This window comes from Meleagris gallopavo, chromosome 5, assembly GCF_905368555.1.
Source record: "Meleagris gallopavo chromosome 5, MGAL_WU_HG_1.1, whole genome shotgun sequence".
NCBI classification, from domain to species: domain Eukaryota; kingdom Metazoa; phylum Chordata; class Aves; order Galliformes; family Phasianidae; genus Meleagris; species Meleagris gallopavo.
This window is the reverse complement of record NC_139408.1, coordinates 11,538,396-11,550,899: the sequence shown is the minus strand read 5'-3', so window position 1 is coordinate 11,550,899 and position 12,504 is coordinate 11,538,396. Positions and strand designations below refer to the sequence as shown.

Here is a 12,504-nt window from a genome sequence, read left to right as displayed (position 1 = left end):
GCTCAGGTACAAAACTCTGATTTTCAACACAGTGACCCTTATTAGCTATGTATTTTCATCAGACACAAACAACAGCCTGCACACCATCCTTGTAGACATCTGCACCAGCAAAGGTGAGCCACTGTCTTCACTGCTGATATACACCACCCACTGCCTCCTTCTGCTCACATCTACTGTCTCCAGAAATGTTCAGCAAGTGCTGATGAATGTCAGCGGGTGCCATTTTTCCAGAGTTGATTCACAGATCTAAGTCAGCTGATATGATCAAAACCTTGGTCAAAATCTGCACAGAAATCAGACCCGAGAGGATGGCAGTCTGTCAGGTACTATTTCTAAACAGGTTAGATGTTATCATCACAGTGAGAGGGGATTTTTTCCCCCCCAAATCACCCTTTGCATAGCAGCTGTTACCTCATTCTTAATTATTCATGTCTAGACACTTGTACTGGGAAATAAAGAAGATGGTGTGGGTAGAGAGAATGTTGAATGTTGTCTGACTTCATGGACTGCATACTATTGTAAGGAGATGCAAGGTATTTAATTTGTGATTAATAGTTTACTTTAAACTATAGACTAACAGATGCCAGTATTGCCAATTAATCAAATTTACCAAGCAGTAGTATCATTAATTACATGAATCATTACTCAAGAGGCTGTTACTCTGAGACCAAATAATTTACCAACAAGCTAGACAGTAAGAGTTTAGATGGAAATATAGTTATATGAATTGTGCTTTTTAAAAGCCTTCCTTAATGGCCAATATTCATCACACTTGAAGTTCCAGGTGCCAAATCAATTCTATTGTCCCATGAATCACAGTTGGGTGAGCTTACTTGAAGTAATACAAGTGAAGTGTTTTTTAAAGGAGGTACCAATGAGACATTAATACTATAACAAAGAAGTAATATTCTCATACACAAATTACTTAATGAATGTTATTTAAATACATAAAACAGCCTAGCATTGGAAAGATATGAAGTCCTAATTTTAACATGATATAAGCCCGAAGTATTTTCATATCTGCACTAGGAATAACTTTGGTAGAGAAATCCATGTGTAGAAAAGCTTTCGAGAAGAATATAACCCTCAGTGGTGGAGTAAAAGTCTAAGGCTTGTGAAGAACATATATCAAGCCTCAGTTTTCAGAAGACTGGGGTTTGTTCACACAGAATCTAATTTCATGTTAAACTATAAGTTCTTGATTGGAACATTAGAGATCAAGAAGGAAAGAAAAACACTTCTGCACATTTTTATGCCTCCCTCACCTTCTTCAAGGGTGCAGAAAAGAAAAAAGAAAAAAAAAAAAAGAAAAAAAAAGTTTGTTGCCAGCTTCTAAGGAGGATGTTTCAAAATCTAGATTTGGTTTTGTTTGTTCAGGAGAAACAACTTCACAGTGCACCCTGTCACACCTGCCAGAAGCCTGATAAGCCATTTATTTATGCAATCTGATTAATCTGACTCCTGAAGTCCGCTTCTGCAGGCTGCCTTAAAGACAACTACAAGAAAACCAGAAGGCATTAGCAGCTGGCAACTTTACCTTCCTATTGCAATTACCATAGGTGCAGATTTGCAGAAACTAGGTAAACCTCTCTCCCACCACCATCCAGCAGATTTAAGAACCTGGTAGGCTACACCAGCAAGCTACTAAAATTCAGTACAGCTTTAAAAGCAAATAGATTGCTACACCAACAGCATTTGTACTTATTTCCCTATTGCTTTCACCACTGAATTCAGCTTTCCTAACAAAAAAGGTCATGTTTTCAATACCTATCCACAGGGGCAGGCCTGAGGAAAGCCCCACAGGCCACATTCCTCTCCTCAGTTTTAAAACCCAGGAGTCCCCCCCATCCTCAATCCTAAAAATAAAGATCAACTTAGGAAAACAAAACTCACCACAACCTTATAGACCACTCACCATGCTCCTTTTGCTTCACCCCCATAGCACCTACTTATCTCCAGCCTTTCTGTGGGGACACAAAGAGGATCCAGCTGTAGCTCATCAGCCTCAGCTCCCTCACCTGCCTCGGACTGCACCTTAACCCCTTCCAGGCTGTGACCACCAGTGCCCATCTTTCAGAAATGTAGTGAGTCCACAAGAGCAACACAAACATGTTCTCCTGCTTTATGCTGGTTAAACTTTCCTTCCTTCCCCATGGCAGCATGTTATGCTCTAGCCTTCAACTCCACTCCTGTCCCAGCTGAAGTGGCCCTCCAAAATAACCCAGTATCTTCAGAAGTAGCACCCAAATTCTGGTTTGTTTGTTAACTTCTGAGGTACTGTGCCCCTCACTGGAGAACTACTTAGTACCAACATATGGCTCCCAGAAGCAAGGCAGCCCAGTGGCAGGTGTGGTTAGCCTGGAAAGCAGGGCACCTTTTGCATTGAGAGCCCAGGAGATGCAGGTGGAACTTCTCACACCCTTCCTGACACAGCTAAGCAGTTGCACACAGCTGAGGCAGCCCAGTCCTCAGGGTGCTGGGGCCCTCCTGCACTACTAAAAAACAGGAGTTAACACCATTATGGTAGAATGCATTTATCTTCAAGAGCACAGCTTCAATGCTGCCTACTTTGGCTACTTAATCTACATAACCAAAAGGCAATATAGTGAGGGTCAGATAAACTCCTTGCTCAGTTAGGGTTGCCTTTACTGAAGTACAAATAAAGTCAAATCTTTTTCCAGCTGAGTTGCTTTGTGCAAACACCAAGTAAGGTAAATACACGTGAAGGGTTTGGATTGCTTTGAACTAACCACAGAAAGACAGGCTAAGCATCTGTGAAGGAATTTAACGCTAATCAAGGGGTAAAGGGGCTTCCTTTGTCATGCCATAAGCAGTATGGATCTTCCTCCTGTTTCTCTCAGCATAAGCCTAATGTTTACAAATCCAGATGTAGGGACTTAACACAATGTTAATTATTTCATTCCTGAAGTGGAAACAAATCAGTGTTTGGTTATGGTTTCTGGACACCACGCTCTACTTCCTACTTTTGCTGATACAAGCCAGTATTTACTTGCTCTTAAAAGCAGCAGAGAAATGTCTGCCTCTCAAATGCCTTTCAAAGTAACTGCCTTGTGCTGGAAGCAACAAGCACTTTACCGTTAGCTTGAGCAGTAAGAGAAGGGCCCATGGAAGCATGTTGGTTAGACTAATTCCTGTTTTGTTCAGTCTCTTATTTTGGTGGTTGGCACTTTGCACTGAGAAATGCCTTGCTTGAGAGCAAAAGAAGCAGCTTTCTTTTAATTCCTACCCTCTAAGATGACATCTGCCAGTTGGTATAAAGAGTGGCTGAAGTTCATCTTCGCAATTTTGAATTATAGGCAACTGAAGACTTGGCCCAGCATCCCATAAACAGCATTTTCCTTCTCCTCAGTTTGTAGTTTTCTGAAGCATATGCACTGCTGAAAAACAAATCAGTAAACATCGCATGTTGAATCACATAGTAAGGTGCTTCAACAACAGCAAAATTAATTGTAACAAAATAAGACTCCTTGTTGTTTATTAGATATTGTAAGAATGAAATGTACAGTATAAAAATTAATATCAAAACTGTTCACAGCTGGTTTTGACAACCCATTTTTCTTTGGATTAACTACACAAGCAGCTTTCTAACAAGTAATGCTGAGATCCATTTTTATATTTTCTAATTTTAAGCATATCACTGTGCTATCTACTGTTTGATCTACAAAACTAAAACAACTAAATTTTTGCAGCATCTTGGTGGCATTAGTCAGGAATTAGTCAGGAACAGGTCAATAACATTAGCTTAGAGGAAAAAAAAAAAAAAAAGAGTAGTTTGTTACAACAAAATGTTAATTGTTCAAATTCATCAACAGAATTGCTTTTGAAATTCCAAGTCTTATAATTGTACATTTTCAATATCAAACACTTGACATATATTGATGACAAAGTATTTCTACTTACATTTTTCTTTTAGACAGACTAATAATCCTACTTTTTAATTTCCTAATGAATTTTCACATCTTTAATATTGGTGTAAAACACAGTACATTCTGCTAAAGAAATATTGTAAATGTTTTATAAGATGCCCATTTTCATTTAAAGTATTAGCTATGTAAATGAATGTAAAATTGTTTTTATTTGTTCAATCTCTGTATTTTCAGTTTATGTCATATTGTTTAGATAAAAGAAAACATTACTACTGATGACTAACCTAAAACAGTCTGTCTCTGCTATACATTACATGTTGGCCATACTACTTTTTACTACAATATAAAATACACTACAAAATATTGAAATTATTACCAGGGAATATTACATACTGTTATTAATAGCAAGAATTTTTCCCTGATTAAAAAATAATATCTGTATCTTCATTTCCCATTCATACTCTAATTTTCATTAGGAAGATGATTTGAACTGAAAAATTCTCATATTGTCCAAACATTTTTTCTTAGTAGATACTGAATGTATTTGCAGCATTGCAATGCATTCAAAATAGTAGACTGCTGCTAGATACACCCATGTATCAATGACTTAATACAGGAATGGGTGCCTCAGAACACTGGGTCAGCCTCAGAGAACAAAATAGGTGGTGTTCTTTCCCTTGAGGTGTTTCAAATATAAATCACCTTTTAAGTTGGCACATATTACAAGAACTCTTAAAATAATGCCTGTGAAGTGAAGACAAATCCAAACACAAATGATGCAAACCCATTCTTTAGAAATAGAGGAAAGTCCAAAAATATTTTTGTTCCTTTATCTTTTAACATTAAGCTGGTAAATTTTTTACAGACATTCAAATTATCTTATGCTAGCAGCAGCTGGACTGTTTACTTTCCTTGTATTTATTTATTCTTAAGACCACTGGCAAGAACAGTCTGTAGGCTCTTGGATTGAATAGCTGACCCAGGTTGAATTACTAGTGCAATACAATTGCACAGTTCGTCTCTGTAGTCCAAGCTCCCTGCAGCATTTGCAGAATCTTGCATATGTGTTGATGTTGTAGTTATATATACTTGCGGACGGGCACTTTCCATCACATGAAACAATGTTCACCTGGTAAAAATTGTAAAGAATATCAACAAAATTAAGCAATTAGGAAATAATGTTCCTAAACAAAAAAGTCCAAAGAAATTAGGCACCCCAAACCAACTGCAAAGCAATGAAAAAGAAGGAATTTATTTTATCCTCTTATGGAATTCCACTGCACTTGAATAATAAATAAACACTAAAGCGTGTTGCCTAGATATGTCTCAACTTTCATCTCATTGAGCTTAATGATAACTTTCCTGTTGATTTCAGTAACAGCAGGTTTTGGCTATTAATACACACAAAGAAACAACTTCAGTTTTAAATTTAAAAGTATTCATAGCAACCGTGGCTTGAACATGGCACTGAATGTTCCCAACAACTTCCTACAGTATTAATTTCAGCAGTATACTCATGTGGTGTTAATATGCTGGCAGCAGTAAGCAGGAATATAACGAAAAAGCCAACAATTGTCACTATGTTACAACCATAGGACACCCTGTGACAGAAAAAGACACCAAAACTCGTAATTTTTTCAAGTTCAGTAAGCAGGTTTTGCATTGCTGTTTGATGCATTTCTTAACACTGAGACGAAATTTTCTGGCTGTACAACAGTTCAGTCTGCAAAATGTACTCAGTGTCACTTTGGAGGTTACAGCTGTTATGCAATACTCTTCTATTACAGCTTTTTCAGGTGCTCTTACACATCTCACACAAGACGTCTGCACTCTTGTTACTGCTCTCATTGCCTTACTGCCCAGCAAGAGGTTGGTGTCTTCAACCATAAATCATTCAGTAGACATACGGATAGCACCTCGTTCTTCCTATATATATCACAATATGCTCATGCTGCTGTCTAAAGATGAACTTCAGGAGCCAAGATTCCTTTCTTTGTTGGCATTTAAGATGGCATTGAAACACTTTCCCAGGACAGACGGAAAATTAAACACATCTGCAGTAGTTTCAACTGCAGTGTATCACTGGCAAGTGTCTGTTATATTAAAGTTAACTGCATTGTACCCTACTAATTGCATTGTAGGGTAAAATGAGAGCTAGGATTTGCACTAAATTAACTTCAGCCTAGAAGTGTTCAAAAGCAGGGGAGACATCCTCATTTTTCTTCTTAATTGGGAAGATAATTGCTTATAAAGTAAGGAAACACAAACTTCCATCTCTGTGATACAGAGAGATGCAGACAGTAGCACCGTGAGATTTTTGTTTTCTTTCACGCTATTTTTCTTACTATCATCATATTAAAATAATTTTTAATATTTATTTACTTACTGGTGTATTACTCCTGCAGTCATTCTTGCGGATAGTCATCCTAACAGTCACCTTTTTACAGAATTTTCCATCTTCCTTACCTGCAAAATGGGCATTGATTGAAAAAATATGAGCTCAAACTTCTTAACATTTCAGAGATAAGAACATTCCTGAATGCGTTATGGTGTCAACAGGCAAAGAATATACCCAGTACATCTCTACAAAAGCTCTTGCAACATTAGCTATACTTTGCATTGAAGTCACTGCTTTTAAAACATTCTCGTTCACTCATTAAAATACATCTCCTTGTATCTCCAGTATCTCCAGTATCTCTGAAAGTTTTATTCTTCATTCAGAAGCCTTTTACAGAGTAAGTCTATGCTGTCTTTCACAAAATTTTGTAAAGCTGATCAATTACTCATGTGAGATGGCTTTTTCAAGATGCATAAACTGCATTTTCTATTAAATAAATCAAATCTTAATAGTAATAACCAAATTCCAGCGATATTAATAAGTTTTAAAATGAACATAAAACCAGGATCTGCAAGTAATCAGGGCTCAGCAGAGGGAGCGGGCAGGAGGGATTCTGTATATCTTTTTAAATAAGAAAAAGAACATAGATTAATAAGTTAAATATTTTATTTACATTTTCATTTGCAGTCTGTTCACATTTTATCTCACAAAAGTGTTTACAAAGTATGTGATGAAATAAAAAAAGATATAAAGAAATTAAGAAATGAAATAAAAGCAGTTAAACTTGACTTAAGGAGAGAATCCTGGGCATTTTGAAGAAAAGCAACAAAGTTCAGTCTAGAATTCAGTTGTCTGAAATCAGAAAGCACAGTATTTTCTCAAGGTGATCCTCTCTATATTGAAGAAATCACATCACATTGAAGATCTGCAAGAAAAACAAATAGTTCATTCCACTATAAAAGCTTCCACAGTTTAACATATTTTACACAGCATGATGCACTCCCACATCTCTCTACTTAGAAAACTGCATTTTCTCTCAGCCAAGCAAACCAAAGGTGTTAGCTCCAGAAAAGCAAGGACAATTAAAGACTCGTTGGTCTTACCAATGTCTAATACTAAAGTGTGACAGAGTTTTATTGCATCTTTATGCCCAACATCCAGTTTCCTACTCTAATCACTGTCAAATCAGGTTAAACTGCTTCCAAAAGAGAAATATTTTTTTGTGAATTTTTGGGAGTGTATTTTTTCTTTTTTTTTCTCCACTTTTCAAACAACATAAGAACTTGAGGACTCGCTACGACTCTAGGCATAGCATAAGTTTCTAGAATCTGAAAGAAAGGACAGCAATGAACTTTCCTGTTAGGAAATTAACATCTACAATCAGAAATAGCTGCTAGTGCTTAACTATTATTGAATTATATTTCCTTAGGTAAAAAAGAAATTGAGAAAAGAAGAAAAAATACTTTTGAATATAAAAAACTCACCATTGTTTTATGTTTCTCAGTCTTTTTCATGTACTTTCTTCTCTTACATTACACACGGTGTGTAGGATGCAGAAATCAGTGCAGCTGTGGCTATGACTTCATCTGGGCTACAGCAGAACTGCATCACATTTCACATAAATATATAAAGTATTTCCATGTATGTATTTTAATGTCCAGTGGCTTTTAATGAGCTCTAAATATGGTATACTTTTCTCTGTAGAGCCTTTCAAAACATGTGAAAATTTTCTTAAATGGGCTGTGTTAATGAATTTCTTTTTCATGTTCTTTATGGTCAAAACTCCTTCCTTCTTTTCGAGTTGATTCAACAGCTTTGTCATTTAAAGTGATGTCAACATAAAGGAGTAATATAGACTTCAATGTAGTATTCCTAGAGTCAGGACCGTAGTTTAATGAAACATGTGTCGCTCAGCAATGAACAAAATTACAGTCAACATTGTTTTTCTTACAGAAATACGGAGAGATGTTTTCACAAAATAAATGCCAAGCTAACTGCATTCATACCACGTTACAACTCCAGAAGTTATCTATTAAACACAACAAATAAGATCTCCAATTTTCATGGAGTAAACACAGGCTTGCTATTTTCAGTAAACTGCCCCTACTACGGCAGAGAAAGAAATGAAATACTTCTACTGAATATGCCACTGTAGGCAAAGCTATATGAAACAGCATATGCAAAAAAGTTATTTATTAAACTAACTTTAACAAGCAAAGCCATTAGTGTCTATGTTCTACAGCACTGTACACATAATGGAATTAGCGTACGTTTTTCAAAGACAATAATTTACACATGCAGCAAGCTAAAGACTACGCGAGTGCTTACTACCAACAGTATATTGTTGGCTAACAACAATGCACTGCCCACGCAGTGCAAAATGAAAAACAAAACCAAAACACAATGGGAGCCATTCTGAACCATAAGCAGCTCTACTACACTGCAGCTTTTGGTATAACTGGATAACATAAGGCCTGATGCTCCTATCAGGGAGTACATTGTTGGAAATCAACAATGATGCTGTTTGGGTTGATTCTACTAATTTCAGGAAAATGTACCTTTATTACAGCTAGCATAGGCTGTAGGAGTGACTGGGCTAACAGGGAATGGGAGGAACATTGACACGGAAGAACCTGGTAAGAATATTACACGTTGAACAGCTTATATGTTATAAAGGATTCCCTATCAATATGAAACAGTTTGAAGCTATTAGATTTCAACACAGTTGAGAAAGGAATTCAACATTACAAAGTCTGTATATTACTTGCAACACATAATGTCAAAACCAGGAACAATTCAAACATACTGCTAAGAATGCTGCATTACATCGTGGATCTATTACTTTTATTTGTTTAACTGATTCAAACCCAGATATCTTAAAAAAAAGTTATTTCTGATCTATGTCAGTATAACTAAGACTATCTGGTATCCCAGATTTAAGTTGTTCTCTGGGACTGCGAGAAAGAAATAGTATATATATTTTTTTTCTAGCCATGTTGGTAAAAAAAACTCTTTGGATTTTTGTGGAACTCTTGAGGCTTACACAGAGGACTTCATTTTTTAAAATGAAAGCAAACATCACAACGATTTCTAATCATAAAGTATTTCAAAAGAAAATGGCATGCTGATAACCCTTCTCATAAAATGTCTCACACAATAACAATTGACTGATAGCTCTCATGCCAGATTTGTTCTGAGTCAGACTTAACTACATGATTCACTGGCCATGCTATCTATAAACAGCTGTGAAATCAACAACATGAATATACTTGTAAATGCAAATCTCCAAAGTCAATGGCTATTTTTAAGTGGTTAATTTTCTATTAACCACTAATTTTCTATTCTGCCCCACATTAAAAAGTTTATTTTGTCTTAATTATTTAAGAGTGTGGTTATGATCCCTCTTAAATATATCAGTAGTATCTTCTGCCTTGCTGAAAATCAGAATCAGCTTAATAGATTTTTAGCTGCGTTAATAAGTATTTTGTTCAGAAATTGGCTTGTCTGGCTAGTAAGGCATTGAACAGTAATGTCAGATAATCTCAAAAACTGATCTCAAAGAGCCAATCGAGAGTCAGCTAAAGAACTTGGAACAAGTGCTTAAAGCACAGGTCCATTACAATGAAAGATGAATCTTTCATCTTCATGATCTACATCATGAAGATGTAGTACTATTGCCTTCCAGTGATTGGGAGCAGAAAAAAAAAGCACATCTATAATTTCAAGAAGCTCTGTACCACAGCATGTAATACGTAATAAATGAAATTGAAAAAGTGTGTCCTGACTCACAACATATATCTCATTGCAGTAACTCTGAATATGATGTCATATCTGGTAGTCACGATCAAGTCCTATCCCAACCAGTAGGAAATACTTATACATTTCTCCAACTCTCTCCCACAGTTTATCTCCTATCCTTAGCTCTTAGGTCAATGTTCTACCCACTTACGCAAATAGAGTGAGAATTTTGTAGTTTTTAAAAAGATAATATAATACAGTCCAGTAAAACAAATATCCTTTTACACTGCTTTTAAGGTTGTAACTTCAAGTATTAGAACTTAAATTCTACAGGTCAGGTGTTTGGCTCATGCAGTGAATGAGCCCCAGTTACGTATATTTACGTACCAGGATATGAAGAAAAAGGGTACTTAGGCCATGATTTGTAGTTGAGAATTATCAAATTTAGAAAGCTTTCTGTAAAGAATTATTTTACTTTTTCCAGAACCCCTTTACTAGCTCTCATAGACATCAAAACAGATCTTGGTATCAGGTAAGGGTGTTTTTTTTTCTAAGTTATTTTAAAAGACATTGCTTGAAAGCTTTTGAAATGTGTCTATTAACAGAATCCAGGACTATATTACAACTAGTTAGGTATTTACAGAGTTAACTTACAAACAGCATAGATCAATTCTTTTTTTTTTAGCCAGATATAAAGATGTGAGTGTAGCTGAAGCATTTTTTAAGGCACATTCCAAAATACAGTAGCATTAGATGCAGTAATTATTATTTTTAAGAGTTTTACATGAGAAGAAGAAAGTACTCAAGATAGCAAATTTAGAGACTTGGCCAGCCATAGTCTGTGTCACTGGAGTAAATCCTTCAGTGCTAAACCACTTTTTTCTGGTTTAACTGCACTAGCTTCATTAGTATTCACATAAATGAGGTTGGGAAGAGCACATCTTTTGAGATCAGAATCAAGCTTCCAGGCAGTAAAGAATCAAACATATTTCTAAAGTAACAACAGATCAGACAGTCTCGTGAGTCTCAATGAGTGGAAATTTGTGAGTTTCATTAATCACTTACATGTTTTGCAACATCCTTCCAAGAATGGTACAACATAGCCTCCAACCTGATCAAGAAAGATGACAGGGAAAAAAAAGTCAATTTTTTTGAACATTTGTTCACATATATCTGCATGTCCTCACTATTAGGAAAATCTTTATTAGGAAAGCTCTACAAATTTACCATTATATCTTTATAACCTTACGTGGGCAAAAGACTCTCTCTGAAGAACCAATCCATTGTTATCAGTAAGAAAGAACTATAAACATCTACTTATTCTAGGACTACTCCCTGCTTGTGTACCATGTAAATGTGTTTGAAATGGAGTTGTTCCCTGCATACGTTTGCTGGCACTTAGTCTAAAATAATTTTGCAAAGTAAAAGAATTGTTGCTTCCCCTGCAAATCTAGCCCAAAAAGCCTTATGTCTGAATGTTGAAAATTTTAATGATATTTTGACAATCTTTCCTTTTCTTCAACGCTCCTTACCACTGTGATAAAGCAAATTGCTACACATGAAGTCAGTTATAAAGTTATTTAACCCAGAAAATCATCCAAGTTCAGACAGCTGCATGAAAAACTAGTTTGATGTTACAAACCTCCAGGAGAAGAGAAAATATCTTCTGAGAATGTGGCATCTCCAGCTGTGTAAATGGGGAGTCTGGTGGCATGCTATACATGTATAGTTAGAGTTTTTCATCTTCAAATATCTGGACAAAACTGCAGGCATTGCAAGAACTTACAAATGTCTCCCGTCTTGAGATCAGAGAATCTTTTGTCGATGTTAATCTTTTCATGAAATCATGAATCATAGGTGGAACGTAAGCAACGTATTAAGCACTGACCTTTACACATTCGGTTTCATTAAAGGGTGGGCAGCCAACTGAAGATGCAACCAGAACCGATCCGATTGCTGTATTTAAGCATTCATATCTCATGCAGTTTGAAATCCAAGTAGTACCAGGCTGTTAAAAATGGTAAGACAGAATCTATACTCAGCAACTCAGCAAAAACAGTACTAAAAATATTTATTATACAACTCCACTGAATCCAACCTTGTCTGAAACAAAAGTAATAGAGCAAAATATGATTTAGATGTACCTTAAAGTTCTGTTAAAGTCTATTAAATCATGTAAGCAGGTTCTAAAATAGTCAAGCTATTATTCTCCAATGTATCAAAATCCCTTAATCCTTGTAGACAGCTATATGATTGACACTCCAAAAAATAATGTTGAGTAAATGCAAAATTATTCCTAGCATTTAGCCAAAAGTACCTCTTCTTTGCACAATGTATTTGGGAACGCGTGTATAGCATTATCTGACTTTTTTCTTTACTTCTGAATACTTTGAGGGATTTATAAACTTACCTTAAAATTGGAAACTGTGCCGTTGTTGAAAGTGTGGAGACATGATATGTTCTTACAGCTACCACAGCAAGTTGTTAAATCCTTTGGAGGTTGATAGACTTGATTCTGCCAAAATAAACAGATTATCCCTT

The 12,504-nt window shown here is 35.9% G+C and overlaps 1 protein-coding gene across 1 annotated transcript in view; it reads right to left on the bottom strand.

Annotated features, from left to right (window-relative positions):
* Positions 1 to 3,479: 3,479 nt before the first annotated feature.
* Positions 3,480 to 12,504, bottom strand: part of OTOG (otogelin) — a 94,685-nt gene continuing 85,660 nt past the window's right edge. The window contains exons 52-56 of the mRNA XM_010711107.3: positions 12,374 to 12,478; positions 11,852 to 11,971; positions 11,029 to 11,074; positions 6,274 to 6,353; positions 3,480 to 5,016 (exon numbers count right to left, since the gene is read on the bottom strand). Of these exons, the coding sequence (XP_010709409.2) occupies positions 4,816 to 5,016; positions 6,274 to 6,353; positions 11,029 to 11,074; positions 11,852 to 11,971; positions 12,374 to 12,478 (552 nt within the window). The 3' untranslated portion in view covers positions 3,480 to 4,815. The remainder of the gene's footprint in view (positions 5,017 to 6,273; positions 6,354 to 11,028; positions 11,075 to 11,851; positions 11,972 to 12,373; positions 12,479 to 12,504) is intronic.